Below are 22208 nucleotides of genomic sequence, written 5' to 3' on the forward strand. Positions count from 1 at the left end.
CCAAACTTTACATCGGAATCTGGGGATGTACTGTATGGTGATTAACATAATAAAATAAAATAAAAAAATAAATTTTAAACTGAGAACCTAATATTGTGCAACAAAAAAGCACAATTTTCACATGAAAGGGATACACTTGATTTTGTTTGTACTTATAAAAATCCTGCGTTTTGGGTGTATATAGATTTATAAGAAAGCAAGAGGCCAACAGTTGCATATAACATTTTTTAATTGTTGTGCATATATCTGTGTTTGATTATATCATGCAATAAGAAAATATTTTTTTAAATCTTGTATAAAATTGTACTTTAGGCATTTCTATTCTTACTGATTTACTATTTAGATGGTAACTTTGTATTTCACATTATTAATAAACTTGAGTGTGTGAATAACATAATTTAATTTAAATATATTTACTACCTTTATTTCAGTCAAACCCCTGAGTCAACCTTTATGAAAGAAAGAAAGAAAAGCTATTTTGTCTTAAACCAGTTATTTAAGAGAAATGCATTATGTTTTTCTTGTAGGTGTTTAACATTTATGATAATAATAAAAGAAAAAAATTAAGTTCAAGAAATATAAACAGAGCTTTTCTTCATTTTATTTTATAGTTTGACAAAACGTTATTTTTTGTTGTTGTTGCTGTTTTAAAAACAGAAAATTACCGTTACAAACACTATATGCACATACCATGTCCTGTTAGCATCTCTTACAGCAGAAATTTGTGATAGGACTGTGGCCTATTTGAAAAAGGTTAAAAAATAAAAATAAATGGAAAAAATAAGGACAAGAAGGAAAATGACTTTGTATTCTTTGTGCAGAGGGGAACCCCCCAGAAGAACAGGCCACAATGCCGGCCAGAAGGAAGAGAGGCACGGAGCCCGCATCACGCTCTACTGTAAGGACGCGGGCAACCGCTGTTGCTGGCGCACTGCCATCCTGGGAACCATCATCTGACAATGTGGCCCCAGGTTCCCTGCAGCTGGAAATCACCTCCAATCCCCCTCCCAGGATAGACCAAGAAAAGCTGCTTGAGCCACGTCACTGCCCCTCACATGGCAACTCGTGCCCTTCCCTACTCTCCACGAAGTGAACACAAAAACGATTTTTAAACATAAGCCCGGTGGAGTTATTTCCAAGCTTAGCATTGTCTTCCAGCTCCTAAGTCTTCAGAATGAATGGCACTCTTGTTAGGAAGGCAGCGATGTACTTCACAGCCTGGCCCAGCAGGCCCCTGCAGGTGTCTGCCCTCAAGGGAGCACCAGCCCTGTGATCACAGGGACCAAACTCCTGTATGTTCCAGCCTATGTCCTGTCTTGACTGTCTGCTCTTATAGACCCATCCCCATGTCCCTAATCCATGCTGCCTCATCCTTCTTGGTAGAGATCTGCTGTCCTGGTATCATCCCTGCTTCTCCCTCTGCTCTTCCTTCTGCAGGAGCCCCACCACACTTTGCACGTGGCTGCAGATGGGTGCCTACACGTCTGCTTTCCTTCTAGACCAGGGGTCTGCAAGCTGCAGTCCACAGGCCAAATCCAGTTAGTGCCAGATCCCTTCTAGCCTTCATAGCAATGGGTTCTACATTCTTTAGAGTTGTGGGAGAAATACAAAGTCAATACAGCAAAGACAGTGTGTGGCCTGCAAAGCCTGCAATGTATACTATGTCACCTTGGGGGGAAAGGTTTGCTAACCCCTGTTCTAGGTCCTGTGGTCTCTGAAGAGCCAGGCCTTACTCTACCCAGGTCTGACATATCACTGAAGTATAATAAATATAGACTGAATACATAAATAAAGGAATAAGTGCATCTCCTGAAAGAAAAAGGCCAGTAATGGAAAAGAGCAGATTTCTTAAATCTGGATATAGGGATTTGATACATGTGTTCCTGATATTATTTAAATGCTCATATTCTTACATTTCACTATAATTTTCCTTATTTCTGATTGGAAAGAGTTCTAGGTAAAAGGCTAGGAAAAAGAATACGAGAGTAAGGGAATGAAGGTCTCTCTGAAACAATGAGGAGTAATAGCATGACTGTACCCCTAGCTCCTCAATCCCTAAACCTGGGAGTCATGTTTTATTCTTCTGGTTCCTTCTCTTCTCATACTCAATCATCAGCAAATCTTCTGAAGTCTCCTCCTTCAAATGTGTCCAAAATCTGGCCACCCACCACTTTGCCCTCACCTGTTCATTCCAGCCACACCAGCCTTTCTGTTGCTCCCCATTGTTGTCAAACTCACTCCTACCAAAGGGCCTTGGCAATGCCTACCCTAACCTCCCCTCTCCCTTCCCCCATCCCCACATTTTCTAGGGCTCAGCTCAAGAGAAGGCCTTGCACACAATCTCATCAATACATCACACCTAACATCCATGACCTTGACCTCAGCAACCTCTATCTCTTTGCTCATTTTTTTTTAAGTTCATTTACTTGTTTGTCTGCTTTTCATGGCACCCCCCGGCACCTGTCCTGAGCACCACTGTGACCCTAGGCCCTAGACAGCTGACATGCAGACACTCACTCCACGAGTGCTGTAAGTAAATGATGAGCAAATAAACAAACAAACAGGGCACACATGATACATGTGTGGATGTTGCAAATCTCTGCTTCCTTTGTTAGAGCTAGAGTACAGCATCAGAACACTGATTCCCTCCTTACATCACTACTCACTTCTCAGTGTGAACACGGTAAGACCCGTTTCTCAGAATGCTCCAGCCACCTGTCTATCAGGATGAGCCCGTACCTAATTCTTACACCTGTCTCACTCTGCCTCTAGAGCTGAGGCAGTGACGGATAGTGGTTAAGGAGGGAGACTTCACGTCGTTGTGATTCAGTTTTCTCACCTTTAAGAAAAAAATTAATAATAGAACCTATGACATAGTGTATTTAAGGATTCAGTGAAATAGTGAACATAATCTCTTTCTGTTTCTAAAACCTATTAATTTTTCAGGCAATATCAGCGAGTATCTTCTGGCATTTTTTTCTGTATTATAGCATCTCTCACCCACTCCCATCCTTGAGATACTTGGAAATTCAAATGAATTAATATATTGTTTAAGCCAAAATACATCTTAAAATTGGTGAGGGGTGCCTGGGTGGCACAGCGGTTAGGCGTCTGCCTTCGGCTCAGGGCGTGATCCCGGTGTTGTGGGATCGAGCCCCACCGTCAGGCTCCTCTGCTATGAGCCTGCTTCTTCCTCTCCCACTCCCTCTGCTTGTGTTCCCTCTCTCGCTGGCTGTCTCTATCTCTGTCAAGTAAATAAATAAAATCTTTAAAAAAAAAAATTGGTGAGCCTGGAACTGATTGGCTTTAAGCCATTGTGTAGAGACAGTGGACAAGTGATCCTGGGTGCACTGGATGAATGACATAGTCTGCCCTCTGGGAACCTGGGACAACACAATAGATTTTACTGGATGTGCAGTCATTTCACCCTTTACTCCTATTCATGACTTCTGTATTGGTAAATCTCTTTTCCGATTTGTTTAATAAAGGTATAAAAAGGGTTTGGGATACTATATTTTGCTCTTCATAGCTCAGTTGGATACTAGCCTACAGCATGGTTTGCTATTCTATGTTTATAGATGTGGCTGATGACAAGAACTGCTCACTCTAACCCATCACATCCCCTTCGTGCTCAAGCCAGTGGCCAACTTGGATCTGAGGCTCTCTGCGTGTGAGCAAGCGCACTGTGACACAGGTGCCTCACACCATCCTGCTTTCCTAATTCCCGCCTTGGTTTCAGATACTGAAGGGTGAAGCCCTTGTTGGACCCAAAGACTTCCCCAATCCCACAGTGGCAGTGAAAGGCCAAGTCTAGAATGGACAAGATGTTTCACGGCAAAGGTTTGAAGACAAGGAAGAGGATTTTGTGGACTCATGTTCTGAAGTAATGGAAGGAATGGGGCAGCAATCATGGAAAGAGTAGATTTAAGGGCACATTGGGATCCTTTCCAGCCTCCAAAACCCAGAGGTGTGGTTTCCCAAGCGAGGTCAGAGCTCTCCATGGGGACAACAACATTATGATTTGGAAGGAAGGACAAAGAATTATTGGAAACTTAAAAAGTGTCTTGACATAAAGCTTGAAAACTCATGTATTTATCATTTACATGGTATAATTTTTTTTAAATGAGATCAGCTCACAGACCTGTAATTTTGCATATTTTTAAATTCAAGAAGCTTCCAACACCACTACATTTTGAACTAAGTATAGATGCCAAACTAAGGGGTTCTCAAAAAAGTCTTTTTATTTATTTATTTGTTTATGTGTTTATGTATTTATTTGAGAGAGAGAGTGAGCATGAGCCATGGGGAAGGACAGAGGGAGAGACTCTTGAAGCCGACCCCCCTTAGAGCAGGGAGCCTGACACTGGGGCTCGATCCCACAACCCATGAGATCACGACTTGAGCCAAAACCAAGAGCCAGATGATTAACTGGCTGAACCACCCAGGTGCCCCTCAAAAATGTCTTTTTAGAATGTGTTTTTAGGCCGTTAGTTACAAAGGTCCCTCTGAACTGTGGTAACTTTCCCTTATACATCTGAAAACTTTCCTAGGTAGACCGTGAACATCTTTAGAAGTGGTTAACCTCAATAAAATGAAAGGAAGTGGGGAGACATGTGGAGACTAAAGCAAAAGACATTTTCATAAATTAAGAGGATTCAAATCTGATGCACATCCTTCAGATCTACTCTGATACAAGAATATTTACATGAACATGCTCCAATATAATCCATGTGTGCCTGCTGTTTTAGAGGATCAGAATATCTACGTAAACTGCACTTTTACTCCATGTAATTCAATGTACATAAAAATAATTCTAATTCATACATCAATACAGAAGAATGGAACTTCTTTCATTAATTTTTAAAATCAATTTTATTTGAAATTAACAAAATTATTAAAAGATTTACTTATTTTAAATGGAAACAATGATTCTTATTTCTTGAAATTAGTGGAGGTAGAAAATGTGTGCTGTGTTGAAGACTGCAGAGGAGAGGGTTACTATTCCAGAAGTAATTCACCTCATATTATAGGCATGCCGTTTACCATCTGTAAGGTGAGGTGATTGTTTTCTAGATTTATTTATTTATTTGAAGAGAGAGAAAGATCAGTGGGGAGGGGCAGAAGGAGAGAGAGAGAGAATCTCAAGCAGACTCCCCACTAAGGACAGATACCCACACTGGCATGGGGCTCCATCTCACAAGTCTGACACCATGACATGAGCCAAAATCAGGAGTGAGATGCTTAACTGACTGAGCCACCCAGATGCCCCTCATCTGAAGTGTTTTTAGAGAATGACACTGAAGAACTGAATGTATTCAAGTAATAGACATATATGACTCCTAATACCAACCAGACAGCCAGATAGCCAACGAACCAACCAACCAATATATTATGGTAAGGGGAAAAAAAAAAAAAAACCTACTCTGAATGCTTTTCATCAGTTAGTGTAAGGTTGCACTAAATGCCATGTAGTATTAATTTATCCATACATGAGAATATACTTAAATAGGCTTCACACTACCATAGCAGTATTTCAGATTCACAGGCATATACCGTCATCAGAAGCTTGCCGAAATATGAGTACACTAGTACCTTTCTTTCAGAGAGTTTATAATAATTTGGGAGGTCGTTAATTGCCTCTTCAGATACACCAGTTTATAAAACACAAAGTAGGTGACACAGGTAGCTGATTCATAATCTAATCTTACATCTGCTTAGCACCTTAGTTTCTTTACTATCATGAGAATTTATCAGATAGACTAGATGTCTCAAAAATGACAATATTATAGAGGCAGGATATCCATGGCAACTGAGACAAGAAGAAGCTAATGAGGAAGGCAAGATTGTGACTGTGATACTGACTTTGAGTGGTCAACAATTACAACCAGACTTTTTCGGACCTGTAACTGTATTAATGATGTCCATTGTAGCACTGCTTATGAGAACAACATCTTGGAAACAACTGGAATATCTATTAACCTGGAATGATTGAACAAGTTTTAGTGTGCCCATACTTACATAGACATTCTGAAGATATTAAAGTGGGTAAAGTAGACATATAAATAGATCTAGAGAGATGTTCATGTTTTATGAAGTGAAAAATAAGCAAAGGATTGCAGGACATTAATAATATTTGTATTTCACACACACACACACACACCCATAAATGTGCACACATACAGATACATGAATAATCAAATATCCATATTTATATAGTCACAGAAAGGCAGATTCCTATATAGTGGGGAAGGGAGTAGAATTTAATTTGTTCATATATTAAATGATAGCATTTGGATGGCATTTATATTCTGTTTTGTTTTATTTTTTTGAAAAGAACTGAAATATCCATTTATGATTTAGAATGATAATATGTGTATATGTGTGTTCTTAAGGGTTACATGATGAATTCTTTACTACTGTATCTCATTCCCATCTAAGTCAATGCTTTTCATAGAATAGATAAAATATAGAAAGACAGAGGATAGACAAGAAATATTCTTTTTGAGAGTAGCAACTTGAGGCAGAAATGAAGATGATATTTTATTCCATAAAAACAATGAAAGGAAAAGTCTGAAGAGAAGAAAGGCAAATGAGGTGAGAGAAAAGGGGAAATACTGGTCAAAAGGAATAAACTTTTGTTATGCAAGATAAATAATTCTGGAGATCTAATGTATAGCATTGTGACTACGGTAATGATACTATATTATACACTTGAAATTTGCCAAAAGGGTAGATCTTATTTGCTCTCATAATTAAGGTAACTCAGTTAACTTAATTTAAAAGAAAAGGTAACTGTATGAGGTGATAAACATGTCACTCAGCTTGACTGTAATCACAATGTTTACATATACCAAAACATCATGTTTTATACCTTAAAACTATAGAATTTTTTTGTCAAATATACTTCAATAAAACTGGAAAAAACTCTGCAAAAATGCATATGATAACTGTGAATAAACAAATATTAGATATATAATATTAATATGTTGACTTTATGATTACTGAAAGTCATTGTTATGATAAATTTCATTTCTCAGTTCAATTCTATCATGACAATCTCTAGGGATTGTATCCTAAAATAAAGCTGCATAAGTTTTACATTTTGGAAGAAGATGAAGACAAAGAAGAAAAAGAAGGGGGAGAAGGAGGAGGAGGAGGAAGAGGAAGAGGAAGAGGAAGAAAGGAGGATGAGGATGAGGGGTAGGAGAGAAGGGGAGGAGGATGTAGGGAAGGGAAGAAGGCGAGGGAAGGTGGAGGGGCAGGGGGAGAAAGGTACTTACTGAAAGTGGTAGGGAACACCCTGAAAACCATTCTGACCAGTTTAATATGAAGTTTGAATTGAGTACAGTAACACTTATGGCACTTCGGTGAGTGTGTGCTATCAACACAATTGGGTTAAGGAAGATGACAGCTAGAGCAAACCAGACTGGAGTCTGGAGAAGGGCCAGAGCTGGGAGGGCAGGGAGCTCGCGGCTGCAGTGACCCAATGTTGAGGTAAAGACACATCCAAAAAACTAGAAGGGCTTAGAATCAAAAATAGACAGGACTAAGTATGATGAGAATGGGAAGCTATGACTCCCATAGTGATCTCAACATTGTGGTCAGTCAAAAGACTAACTGACCAGTCTGTAGAAATGGCCAACGGATGGTAGCACTCAGGTTTCGTTGAGTTGGTTAGGGTTGTTATCTTAGTCTAGTTACGTTAACTGGGACACTGAATGCTTCAGAACATCCATAGGTGGAAAATATTAAGAGAAAGTAAATCCACAAGAGGAACAGAAGTGATTTACTGATTTGAACAATATGTCGAGAGAGCCAGACCTAGGAAAACTGAAAGTCCTACATGAGTAGCCAGAGAAAATAGGACACCAACCAACTGTTGTGATACCCTCAGCAGAAAATACTCTACCAGTATTTTCTTAACAAGTGGTAGAGGAAGCAGTGGGGGTCAGGGCCATTGAGGGAAGCACCCCAAGTGCCCATGATGATGAGAAGAGCCATGAGGAACCATGAATGTGGACGAGCACGCTGCAGGCAGGCAGTGCTCAGGAAGGTCCTGGGACAAGCTGTCAGGACTGGGGTGCATGGTCCATGAAGGAGCCACGGCAAGCATTCAGAATGTGAGCAAAGCCTGGGCAGAACCCAGCAGAGGGTGGAGAAACACTTCAGAGCAGGTGGAGGAATGAAGGAGAGCTTTACTGAGCAGTGCTGGTTAATCGGGGTAGGGTGTGTGTTTGAGGTCCAGAACCAAGTGAGAGAATGTGGTTTTTCAATGCAGAGCTAAATGGAAGTTTTCTTTTCATTCTAGAGACATAGCGGAGTCCATCTGGTGTGGTAAAGGAAGACCACAGCCTGGAGGCCATCCCCGAAGATTTAGCTAAATACTCCCAAGGACACATCTCCAATGAGGGTGTGAGGCGGCAGGCTGAGCTCCAGGAGGGCAAGAGGGCAGAGAGGTAAAGGGTGGGGGTCTAATCATTTAGGCTGGATTAGCTCTTAATGAGCTCCATTTTGAAAATTCCACATCTGAAAGAACTCGGTAAAGGTTTCACATATTTGTTGCTCGTCTTCCTGAAAACTGCATCAAGATAAACTCATTTTATGTATAAATTTTAAATACATATGTATCTCTATATACGCTAGTTTCTGGGGGCTTTTAATTCAAATATGAGGATTTTTTTTCAAATATATGCCAATCATAACTTTAAATTTCTTTTCATTTTTCATTCATTTAGTTATTTATATACTATATATAGATAGATAGATAGATAGATGCATAAGTTTGGTATCAGATATTTCTCCATGAAATATATGTAGTTGAGCATTTTAATTATTGTATCTATATAGGGCTTTGCAAGTCCGTCTATTAAAACTGCTTCCATCAAGCATTTATTTGAACAGGTCATTTTCACCCAATGTTAATGGGAGAGTGTTAGAACTGGTGATTTTAATTCTGACCAAGGACAAATAAAGTCAGATAAGAATGTAGCTAATGAAGTTATGCTCCAGATATTTTAAAACCTGTATTTTTCCCTATATTCACTTATTACATAAGACTTCTCACAGTACCTGATAGCACAAGACATTGGAATTGTTCAGAATCATAAATGCCCTCTGTGGACTTTATACACATGAAATATTTAATTAAGAACACTTTCGTTCATCGTGTTAGAATTTAGAAGTGATCCTGTGAGATAATCTAATGGCTTCAGTCATCTAGCAAATGTGTCATATGAAATACAAGCCTTTCTCTCAACAACAACAAAAAATCCCTATTACAAATAAGTTCAAAATCACTTCATTGACTTCAAGGAAGCCACGTGGGTGCTAGCTGTTTTCTGTTAAGAAAGTAATAAGTATTTGCATCGCTCTCTTATAAGCACATTAAAAGGAAGGTAGGACTCAACATTCCTGTACCACCTCAGAGATTTTCTGTTTCAAGTACAGCTGCTCAGCATCTGACCATGGAGAGATGGCCAGAGGGTACCAATCAGTGGGGTGCCCTGCTCCCCCTTCACTGCCGGGGACCTACTTGGCACTGCTGACAGCTACCTAAACATTTCATGGGAAGCCCACAAAAACAATTACCAGGTCATTAACACAGTCTTTCAAATACACACATCAAACCATCACTTAGAGGATTGTGAAGACAAGCAGAACACAGTATCTGGACCTTTGGAATATTCTCTTTTTAAGTCTGAAGATTGGTGAGAACCACTGAGTGACTGTCAAAAATACAGACCAGCTAGTGAAGAGCTTCGTGTTATGAGGAAGCCTACTACTTGCGAAATAGTAACCACAACTGAGCTTAATGATAACAAATGCACCTTTTGGGTAGTATGTAGGATTTTCTGATGAAAATAATATTTTTTTTAAATCTGGAAACATATTAGTACAATGTCTTTGGCTAATTTAGGACCCATATAATATATAGACTTGTGGGATTGGTGGCCTGGAAATAGCTATATAATATTAAAAAACAAAACAAAACTTCAGTTATGGCACAACCTTCTTTGCCTCCTCAGCGATATAAAACAATAAATGTTTGGTTATTATTACAGCCATTTTTTCAAAATCATTTGTTGGTTCTCACAATAGGCCACTCACTGTGCAAGAGAGTGGAAATTCAAAGATGTCATATACATAGGCTTGCTTGCAAAAGAAAATTTAAGTAAATTAATTCATTCAAATTTAAGATTTCTAAGATGTACCTTTACATTTTAAAAAATAAACAAAAAACTCTTAAAAATAAGATACAATGTTTAATTTTCGCTTTCATCAAGTTAGGAATTGGTCATACAAAGCTATTACTGTCTGGGGAATTTTTCCTGTATTTTGGGAGATTTGACCATTTCTCCTGCTTTTGTTGAAAGGAGTGGTCACGCATTCTGAGAAATGCTTAGAGTATGGAGGTAATCTTTTTACAACTACAGATAGTAAAATAAAATAGAGCTTCTTCTTTGTGTGGATATTTTTCCCTTTGTCTCCTCATAGGGTAACACAGGTACTGATTTACCAGGATAATTATAGTTTTTGGTTGTTTCCAACTGAATTATTAATACATTACCCTTTAAAAGAGTTTTGGTTCAGTTAATAAATTATACGGTCAACCCATTAATTAGCTTGTTGGTTTTCAAGAAAGTACAGAATTTCTGCCATGAATCCAATGATGAATATTGCTTCAGTGATTCAATAATACCGCATTTTCACCCTGATACCCTGTTTTTGTTCAGGGAGTATGACAAGGCACACAAGCCTGCAGCAGTACAATCCTTTCAAGATCTGAGAGTTTAGTAGATGGCTGGGGAAATAAGCTTAAAGAAGCAAGCGGCAAAATGAGAGTGGAATGGTGTCAGCTGCCCTGCCATGAATGACAGATCTCATGGAAAGGACTTTTTCCCATGGACTGTAGAGAATTATTGAGGATATAAAGCTAAAGAACAACAGAGTCATATTTTTCCTTTGTTCTCGTTGCTGTACAAACGCGGGCATTGATGCACTGTGGTGGGAGTTTCCATGAACACAATTTTAGCACAAGATACATATTTGGGCAATAAGTATCAAAATTATGAATGCATGTAAATTATTACTTGAATTCTAATTCAAGGACTTTAACCTACCGAAATAAGTGCCGAGAGAGTGAATATAAAGATGTCTGTAGAAGCATTATTTATGATTATGGAGAATGGGGGCAATCTGATCATCTGTTTTAAAGAAGAGTCTGATAGAATAAGATACTTTGTACCCATGAAAAGTAGTAAATTATATTTAGAGATATATATACTCTGCATCGATTAAAATGGATTATATCTGGGTATATTATGTATTATGTATATGCATTACATATATACTAGGGAGTCTATTATAAAGTAACAAAGCAATCTGTAAAAGTGTGGCATAATTCTAAAATTAAAAGATGCCATTAAGAAGAACAAGGGGGAGGAAGAAGGAAGGAAATAAAGGAAAACCATGTCCTTGTGTATATGTTTGTGGTTAGAAACATACATATAAAAGTCTTAAAAAAGTATGCAGTAACAGCACTGTTCATCTTTGGACTGAAACATTTAGTTCCTTCGTTTTTTGCGTTCTAGTTATCAGTGTCCTTTGATTTTGTAAAATAGTGATCATATATTCATTTTATTATATGCACATTTATACACATATTCAGTTTTTAGAAAAGATATTTCCCATTTATTGTGGAAGATAAGTTAGGAAGGTGGAGAATGGAACAAGACAAACAGCTGAGCTACCTCATAGCAATACACATTGTAAGCTAAAACAAGAGTTTCTAGAATGGTGGAAAATGGAAATAGGGAGAGTAAATCCAGACAGTACTTAGGGGTGAAGGAAAGATGTTCAACTAAAGGAGGCAGAGGAGGAAAAGAGTTCAGAATAAAGTTAACCATCTGTATTGCACGACAATATGAAGGACTTAGAGAAAGGCTGTAGGAGGGGCAGCAGATTGGTGAGGAAGAGAGAACTAATTTTCTCTGTGTCTGTTCACTTGAAGGGCTGTTAGGATGCTCCAGAAAAGCCCTGGGATGATCTGGACTTACAGAACTATGTTCAGATAAGTTGATTAGATACCTGACCACTCTCACTGGAGAAGAGAATCCTTAAAGCAATGAAAGGTAAGAAGAAGAGACTAATAGGTGATCCTATATTAGCAGCAGTAACAATAACTTAGTGGTGTTCCCATATATGTGCATTCATCTGATAAATGCAGAATTACCATCAGGTTCTCTATTATCATCATTATTAATATTATTTAACAAATGAGGAAATGGACAGAAAGATTTTATGTCTTTCCAAAACCACACAGCTAGGAAATGGACAAATTACATACACACTTCTGTACATGCAAGTATATGAATATTTATACTTTGCCAGAATATGAGTATTTTTTTTAAAGATTTTATTTATTTATGTGACAGAGAGACAGCCAGCGAGAGGGGAACACAGCAGGGGAGTCGGAGAGGAAGAAGCAGGCTCCCAGCGGAGGAGCCCGATGTGGGACTTGATCCCAGAACGCTGGGATCATGCCCTTAGCCAAAGGCAGGCGCTTAATGACTGCGCTACCCAGGCGCCCCCAGAATATGAGTATTTATACTCATATACTTGTGGGTACAGAAGTGTGTATGTAATTCATGTTTTGGCTTAACACGTAAGCCAATCAAAAGTGCAGACCTTGTTTCCTATTTTATTCTGGAGTAGCAAGAAGAGATGATAAAAATAACTGCATTTGGTTTAAGAAGGCAGTAGTTGGACTGTTGAGAGAAAATCAGGTTAGTGGGAAGAAGCGCATGTTGACTCCCCTGTGGCAGGAAAGAAAGGATGCCAGGAAGGTCATCCACAGAGACTCGAGAAGGAAAGCGTCTCAGGAGCCAAACTCAGCTCATGAACAAGGTACAAATATGAAACAGCGGTAATGGGGATTGCGTTGGCAATGGAAGGGCTGCCACCGAGAGACGAACATACTGGAGAGTGGACAGGGACGAAATAGTGAGTCAGTCACAAGATTCATGTTGATGGCCAACAAGCACTAAGGGAGCACGTCCTGTGCCAGGAAAGAAGGCCAGCATGCAACCTGATTTTCTGCAGAGGTGTTCTGTGACCCAGAAGACAACTGAATGGGGCCATTGAATAGAGTGCATCATGGCTCCGGTAGGGAAAGACATCTATGACAGAAAGGACAGAGATACTCAGGACAGTGTCACCACCGATAATCGTGTGCCTAATTGTCTAACAATCCTGGAATCCCTAATGGGCAAATACAGCCTACTGAACTGTATCTATTCAAATCCCATTTCAAAACACCATAAACTATTACACATAATATTTAGTTCTACCTTACCTTTAAAATAATTTGAATGCAAATGAATCCCTTTTTTATACCTGTATGAATTTGTTACTTAAAATTATGCAAAAAAAAAAATCTCCTGAGTAAAAAAAGTTAATGCTCCTTCCCCAAAAAGGGATCTGATACACAGTTGTACTTTCTTACAAGCTATAAATTTAAAACAACTTTTCTTATTTTTTCTTTAGATAGCAAGAGTTGTGCATTAAATAAAAGGTGTAATGTAAATGTGTAAATTGTGGTAACTAATTACCTATTCCCTAAATACCTCTCAGATTCATCTTCTCTTCTTCAATCTTGACACCATTGTCCTGACTTAGGCTCACATAATCTTTCATTTCATTATACGAAGTCCTGATATTTCCTGCTGCCAGTCACATATCCTTCAAATCTGTCGACCTGCCTCTTGGCAAAATGATGTCTCCAAGGCATATACACTGCAGTGCAGTTCTTTTCCTGTTTTCTGACCCCTATTGTCATTAGCACAAAATTTAAACCCTTCACCTATCCTTCAGGATCTCATTTATGTCTTTCTAAATGTAGTCATTAATAACTGTAATGAAGAAGAAGAGAGGGAGGATGAGGAGGAAGGCAGAGAGGAGAAAGAGGGGAGGAGGAGGAAGAACAGGAGGAGGAAGGAGGAAGATGGAAAGGAGGAAGAGAGAGGAAGGAGAAGGAAGAAGGGGAGGAGGAAGAGAGAGAGGAGGAAGGAGGGGGGAGGAGGGCAGGAAGGAAGAAGAGGAGGGGGAGGAGTGGGAGGGCCTGAGCATTTGCCAGAAGATGTTCTAGGTGCTTCACACTGATACCATATTCTTCACATGGGCTTTCCCCACAATCTAATCATGCTGGCACCTTGATCGCAGACTTGCTCCCTCCATAACTGTGAGAAATAAATGTCTTTGTCTATAAGGTACCCCATCTGTGGTATTTTGTTACAGCAGCCTGAACGAAGTTCAAATACTCAAAATCTTTGAAATTCTCAGAGTTTAGCATCAACAAAAATACTCTCTAAGGAGCTCAAACTAAAATTAGGTACTGAAATTATGTCACCATAGAATGTATTTGAAATATAAATACATCTGTGTATACATATGAAGACACGGACATATGCCCATGTATTCCTGTAAGGATTCTAGGGAAAGCTATTTTAATCCTTCCAACGGAAACCGCGTGGATGAAGTTTTCAGAGCATTTGCTTATAATTTCTCTCATCTGTAACTCATGCACCGTATAATACTTTCTCAAGAATTTGGTCATACAAGTTATCACAAGGTTTACCTGAGAAAGCTGGAATTGTTGAATGTATACACAATGAACTACATTAATAAATACTCATTACTGAATTAATTTTTATTGACCGTCTACTAGACTAGTATGGCAGGAGCAGTTACACTTGGGCGTTTAGAAATCTGCTTCTCCACTAAACTGAGTCTTCTTGAGGAAATTTTTTTTAAGATTTACTTATTTATTTTAGAGAGAGAGAGCAAATGAGTGTGGTTGGGGGGGCGGGGCAGAGGGAGAGGGAGAGAGAATCTTAAGCAGACTCCACGCCCAGCCCAGAGCTGGATTCGGGGCTTGATCCCAGGACCCTGAGATCAGGACCTGAGCCGAAACCAAGAGTCAGATGTTCAACTCACTGCACGACCCAGACTCCCTGAGGATATTTTTTTTTAAACTTCCTACTTAGAACATACTACATAGCAGTTTCTCCATATATGTGTGCGAATATATATATATATATATAAAATTATTATATATGTGTACCTATATATATCATAATATGTAATAAAATATATATACACATAAAATATTTGTTTTACAGTTATTAGTTACAATTAATATATCATTTAATACATAATCTGTTAGATAATATATTAATACAGAGTATATATTCAATAATAATATATAATGTATTGATATCATCAAGAAAATTCTATATATATATAGATAGATTTATGAATAGATTTCTAGTGCTCTTTTTAAGTTGACATTCTACAATATGACAAATTGTGATATTCATGACCCAGCTTCCTATGGTAGTTATTTTGTACAAGCAATTTTATGTTAATGATCCACATACACTGACACATATCACATGATTATATAATAATCAAAGCAAAAATAAGACCAGGAGAGTGTATAAATCACTAGGAAGATTAATGTTTCAACCAAAAAGGAATTTATTAACTAATCTCTAATTGATATTGGAAATTGATTTTAGTTTTCTATTCTATCTTTTTCTTAAAAGTTTGCAAATCCAGTCAAACATACAGGTTGAGGTATATCAACACTTCTTATCTAGAATTCTGTGTTAATGCTTCTAGCAGGAGTCATTGTCTGGATACCTTTGCATAACTGTTCTTCTCTCTTATGCTCAATATGTAATATACCTTCATCACCTTGTGCTTAATCGGGAAACCCCCTTATTTGGAACGTCTCCCAAGGAATCAAATTAAGCCTAATTATACTTAATGGCAATGACTGCTTCTTAATTTGGATGGTAATTCTGCTTAATTGAGATGCCTTCAGGTGTCTAAGTGGTGCTCTAGTAAAGAGTGTTGGTGTGTATGAGTGCATCAACCTGCAATGTCTTGTTTCTTCTCTGAACATTTCACCAAAATAAAGGAAGAAAGGCAAAGAATTTACTGAAGCAATAGAATACAAGATTCCTGAAATATAATGTGCTAATTGTTGAGTGTTCAGAATCAAGAAAATCTATATGAAATCATGAGAAATATCTGTGTAGATATATGCAAAGATGAGAGGGCAAAGTGAAACTCCTAAAATGAGAGAAATGTGTCAATCTAAACTGCATGCGTTCATTATTTTATTGATCATTCTGCAGTTTGGCCAAGTTGAAAAGTCAACTTCGGAATGTCAAAGAACACACCTCAAGCATTCTAACAAATTTTAGGCCGCTGGAGTCTGGTAAAACAGGGAAGTAATGGGATCTAAAATAAACAAAATATGAATTTGATGATAACCAAAACCTCTTTGGTTGACATTTTGCTTGTGTGAATGTGGTAGGCACACTGGTTACCATAACCAGAAGCCCTGCCTTCCGGCTTCCAGGTAATTATTTCCTCAGGCTCCCTGGGAGGTGGACCGTGGATGTTTGACTCAATTGGACCTGAAGGAAAGTCTGCTAGGGATATTCTAGAAAATTTCTTCCATTTTTGAGAAAGACATGCATCATTTCTTCATTGACCATGATTATGTCATAGGCATCTTGTGACCTGAGGGGGGCGGTCATTATTACTGCCCTGGGTATGGAACAGGAAGAATGGGAAACACCTGAATCATCAAATGCTCCTGAGCTCCTGAATTAAACCTGGAATTTCGATGGCTCTACCCTTTTGTTATGTGAAATAGTGTTTCTAAAAACTTCTTCTAATACCTACAGCCAAAAACATCTATTGACACACTGAATAACCTATTATTTCATTTCCATATGGCACCCCTCACAGTGATAATGGAAGGCATAACTGCAGAAATAAATGACTGTTCTTACACAGACAAGAGCTAATGAAGTGCCATCATAGTGCAGTGAAAAGACACCCATGTCCTCATCCTGCTGTAGGAGCAAAATAGCTGTGAAATCTTTAAGTACTTTACATTCTGTGGACCTTGGTTTCTCGCTTATCAGGTAAAGGGTGTTCAGACAATAGGAATGCTAAGCTTCCTTTTAGATAGAGATTTCAATTATTCTAGTATGAATGGGAAAGAAAGAAACTGATATATACGTATATCTGTAGTATAAAAAATGTTCATGATTATTCATATATGATCTGGATTTAATTGAATTTTGAAAATACTATAAGGGTTTTTATCAAATTTCCTGAAGATTAAGCTAGGAGCCACTGCCTGTCCTATCAGAACACCCTGGGTTTACTGCTTCCTCCATACAAAAGACTTCAGTACTTTAAAGCTCTTTACCTGACACTTAGAATTGCAAAAAATCCCTATCATTCATTACAGTGGAAGCCCACTCCAAACTCCAACTGACACAGAGAGAAAAATATGCCATCAGCGTGACTCTCTTTGACTCTGTTTGCTTTCTCTGCATGACATCATGCATATCCCAGATCTCAGCAGCTAATAACACACTTGAGAATTCCAGATTTACCTCTACAAGTTATATCCACTTGAATGAATATACAGCAGGCACGTCACTCACATTATGCCTAAAACCAAACTCATTATCTCTTCCCATAAAACAAACAAACAAACAAAACTGGTTCCTGAGGCCCTTTCCCTGGTTCAAGGTAGGGAGAACCTTTTTGAACCAAACTGGAACAATTTGGTGAATAAAAGAAGGAACTGCAGATGTCCCCAAAGGGCCTGGAACACATGTTCATTCCAGTAAGGGCTTCGCCACCCACCTCCAAACCCACTCTTGATTCTCTCGATTCCATTACTTTCATAGTTACTATTACAGTATCCTTGAGAATTGCCATGAGAGTAGATCTTGAAAGTTCTTACCACAATAAATTTTAACTATGTGAGATAACATATGTTAACTGTATTGCTATATATATATATATATATAACATTATATACCCTAAAGTAAAACAATACTATATGTCAATTATATCTCAACAAAACTGGGGGTGGGGTAAAGAGCATATACAAAACCTCCAGAACCAGTAGGAGGCAACCAAATGAAGAATACTGACTCTATATTTAATCCTAGACTGACTGTCCAATAAACGTGGATATATATACACACAGTGCAGCATGAACTTCCCAATTCAAACAGCAAACTGTGAGGGGGCATGACATTTGTGAGGTTGTCCATCTTAAACAGTCACCTCAGTCAGAGTACTGATAGCATCAGCTACACTGAGGCAGAAGGTGGGGACCTTACCTTGTCTGGATCTGTTGTGGTAATGACCCACACACAGTGCGCATTGTCTTCATACTGAACCGGGTAGTTAGGGGAGGTGATGACACCACTGGGTCCACGCAGATTTGATCCACATGTTCTAGCTAGAAATACATAGAGATGGTATTATTTTCTGCAGCATTTTATCGGTGTGGTGAAGACATAACAGAAACATGAGACATCAAATCGGCTATTCACTAAGTATGATAAAAAGTGGTTCATGAACTCAAGTTGGTGAGGGAAGTTTGCTCAGCCATCAGGACCCTTGTTTGGTGTCTGCAATGTTAAACTGAACCCAAGGCATTAGCATTCACAGAATGACCACATTCCTGATATCATCAGGGACAATGCCAAATCAAATTGGTCCATCTCAATCCCACTCTGACTCAGAGAATCTGCATGCACATTTGGCTGGACATGGATGTAGGGGAAGGCAAGTGCAGGGGAGCTCCAGAGACCCCAACTATGCCCTACGCTGTAGGACAACTTCATCTTTTCCACTGTAAATGAGGATGGCGGGACAGATCCTCTAAAAGTCTCTTTCAAGCTTTAGGTTCTATTCTGCAATCAACTATGCAAATTTCTTTACAGCACAATGCAAACAGCAACTTCAAATAGAGTCGACAATTTAAAGAAAGAAAATAGACATCGTGACTCTAAAAGGAAAAAAGAAACAACAAAAAAAACTACCTTAAATTGAAAGACCAAGCAAATTATAGAAATGACATAACCCAACGAATATGAGTGTCTTTTACTATAAACCAAGGATTTCAACTGACCTCCATTTTAAGAAAGGAGTTGTTTTTTTTATCAACTCGATAGATAATTTTTAGAAATCAAATGTCAGCTTGCAATGCAATGCAGTCCTCACCTCAATAATTTGAACTGGGTTTGAGAAAAGAGCAGGAGAAACTAATTTCACAAGAAAGAACTAATGTAAGGGAAGTTCTAGTTCATTTTCCTTAGATTTCTTATCTCACAAACTGATTAAATTGTCGCCCAACAAAAGATTATCCTAGTCAGGATCCATTTGGTCTTTACTCTTTTTCTTGGCTGAGCACCCATTACAGGTGAGGCACTGTTCTGGGAGATTCAGTCACAAAATTGAGAGAACAGGATTCTGAGTTCCAAAGGCCATCTTATCTCTGAGGGGTCAGGAGAACCCATTTAACTGAGCTCTCCCTAACTGTCCCCAGGAATATACACTTCTTGTCCTATATCAACATAACAATAACACAACTCATACCTATTCCTGATAATAGTTCTTTATTGAAATGATTAAGTTACAGATCTATCTTTCCTACAACGTTGAGAATTTCTTGACCTTGGGAAAGCATCCTTCCCTTGTCGTCAGCACCATATCCAGTGCCTATAACTGCGGACATAAAAATGTGAAGAGTAGACAACTTTTCAGTTGTTCGATACTTACTATGAAAATAATTAGCTAAAAATTAATTTAATACACATTGAATAACAAAAACATGGGGTATTCAACATTTAAAATATTGGCATTTACTTTGCAAATGGACAAGCATTCCTAGGTAAAGATGCAAAAAAGATGGTCTGGTTTTCAAAATTCAGTAGGTGTGTCCTGGCTGGAAAGGTCCTCCAACTGAGAGCGAACTGCGCACAAACACAGCCACCTCTGTATTCAATGAATCTGGTTTTAGGAACATGTTCTCAGAAAGGACATGAGCTCCAGATGTGAAAGTCTCCTAAACCACCCTGTTAACAGCATTCATCAGAAAATCGTAGAAGAAAAGTTATCGTCAGTAAATGTTGAGTTACAATATCTTTATCTTCAGCGCTAATTCTTTGTTAAATTTCAACTGAAAAGCTTATACAAGGATAATGTCATGTGACTCGATAAATATTTTTTACTTAATTTTGAATTAATACTATCAAAGTGCCATTCTAAGTATTTCAAACTTCAAAAAAAAAAAATCTGAAGAGTGAGTGCATTGGGGAACTAATTTGTTACATTCCCACTGACAATTTGTGCCCATCCAGCCATTAGACCCAGCTGTCACTCTGCAGGAAAGTTCACCAAATCTGACATTCCATCAATGGCCTTGTGTCCCACTTGTCTGCTTTGAAGCTTGACCCTTAACTTGACTTATTCAAATTGCCTATCAGCTCTCCGTGAAACTCATCTTACCATTGCTTGGGGAAATATGATTTTTAGTGATCATATATTTTTGTGAGATAACCATTAGTACAATATTTATAGGAAAGCAGCACGTTTCCCAGAGTTTCATGCATACTTAGGACTGTGTTTCACATAGAGTGAGTGATGAATCCAGTATCCTTGGAGATATTTTTCACCAGAAATTGTCAGGTTAATTCATAAAATAATTTTTCTTTTTCTTTTTTCTTAGAAATATATCTCCATTTTTGCAATGGGTTTTTCTAATCCATTAATTTTAACTATTTTTACCCATACTTTTAATTAAGCCATCAAAAAATAGTAGAAATGAAATATGTGGGAATAGTTAGGGCATATTCTCTGTTTTGATAATTAGAACAATTCCTAGCATTTGATAATTTTCCCCATAAATACTTGTAGTATTTAAATAGTGTAATGACTTTAAATAATACGATCTAACTATAATTATTTCATTCTAATCCTCTGCTTTAGGAACCTGTTAAAATTTTAGCTAGTATCACAGTCTTTACCCTTCTAAATCTTCCCCATCCTCATCATCTGCTTCTTCAGCAAATGACAATACTACCATCATCACACCAGTTATGATTCATTAGGTGCTGCGTTCTGTATCAAGGCCTACTGATCACAGATAATCCTCAGATTTTCCACTGGAGACCACTCAAAGTTCAATCATCTATGTGCAGAGTCTTTATTGAATAATAATGATGTATTTTAAATTATCGTGATTTCTATGGATTATTATCCAGATGCACACAGCGGTTGCCATGCAGACAGGGTGTTATCTTCTGAATCTCCTGCAGACAGTCTCTTACCTGGGGTTTTCTCTCTATCCTGTGGTTCTGTAGCAGGTTACATGAAAGGGCCAGTTTCCTGAATTTTAGAGTCAAGTAAGCCACACTTCTTGCTGGTCATACCCCATAATGTCCTCCTTCTCAGCTTCAAGCATCTGAAGGCTAATTTGCTTCATATCCTCTGTATATCATATGTCTTTTAAAAACCTAATCTTTCTGAAGAACAAGAAGAGCTAGAGGAGAATACAGAAGAGCCTGAGGGACTTGAGAGGAACCAGGACTAAGAGCTCCACTGAAACGTGTCCAATGGGCGAGCATCCTGTGCCGTGGAGCCATGGGAATGTTCAGGGCGTGTGCTTCTGCGCCCCGGCCCCTCCCCAAGATCATGTTCTGTAAGAATACGAGGGAGGGGCCAGCCTGCAGGGCAGGAAAAACAGGATTTGAGGGGGTCAGCAGGGCGTGCAGAACCTTCTAAAGGAGGGTGGTTGGTATCAGTTTATCTGTAAACCACATCTGTGCTGCTTTGCCAGCAGTTTTTCTGCTGTAATTGAATAGGAACTCGACTAATGTTGTGGACATTCACAAAGCCATGCTATTACCTGATTCAGATGGTTAGAACCCTGAAGAGTTGTCACCTGGCCTGTCTCTTTCCACTCCCGGACTCTGCTGACTCCCCAGGGCACACTAGGAATGGATCGTGTAGCTTTTAAGACAAGTACAGACCTGTTAGCTTAGCAAAGCTGTCGGGATGATGGCAGAGCAATTGCGCAGCACCCTTGGGGGAGGGGGACTTCCTCCCCAACACTGGCTTCTGTGCTAGACAGCCATTCAGGTAGTCTGCAAAGTATTTCATTGGCCAACATACTTAAATAATGATGATACTATAATGTCAAACAAGGTTTTATAGCAAGATTTTAAAATATTCCCATAATTGAAATGTGTTTATACATATTATGCTTGAACCACTTTCTATTCATGGTAAGGTCTCTTCCTCGTCAAGATTTTCCT

At 38.5% G+C, this 22208-nt stretch overlaps 1 protein-coding gene across 1 annotated transcript in view; it reads right to left on the bottom strand.

The window, feature by feature from the left end:
* The window catches only part of CSMD1 (CUB and Sushi multiple domains 1), a 1986149-nt gene that overhangs the window by 558563 nt on the left and 1405378 nt on the right, over positions 1 to 22208 (bottom strand). Inside the window, exon 12 of the mRNA XM_034647758.1 lies at positions 18225 to 18346. Within this exon, the coding sequence (XP_034503649.1) occupies positions 18225 to 18346 (122 nt within the window). The remainder of the gene's footprint in view (positions 1 to 18224; positions 18347 to 22208) is intronic.

Source organism: Ailuropoda melanoleuca, chromosome 18 (genome assembly GCF_002007445.2).
Source record: "Ailuropoda melanoleuca isolate Jingjing chromosome 18, ASM200744v2, whole genome shotgun sequence".
In the NCBI taxonomy this organism is placed as follows: Eukaryota; Metazoa; Chordata; class Mammalia; order Carnivora; family Ursidae; genus Ailuropoda; species Ailuropoda melanoleuca.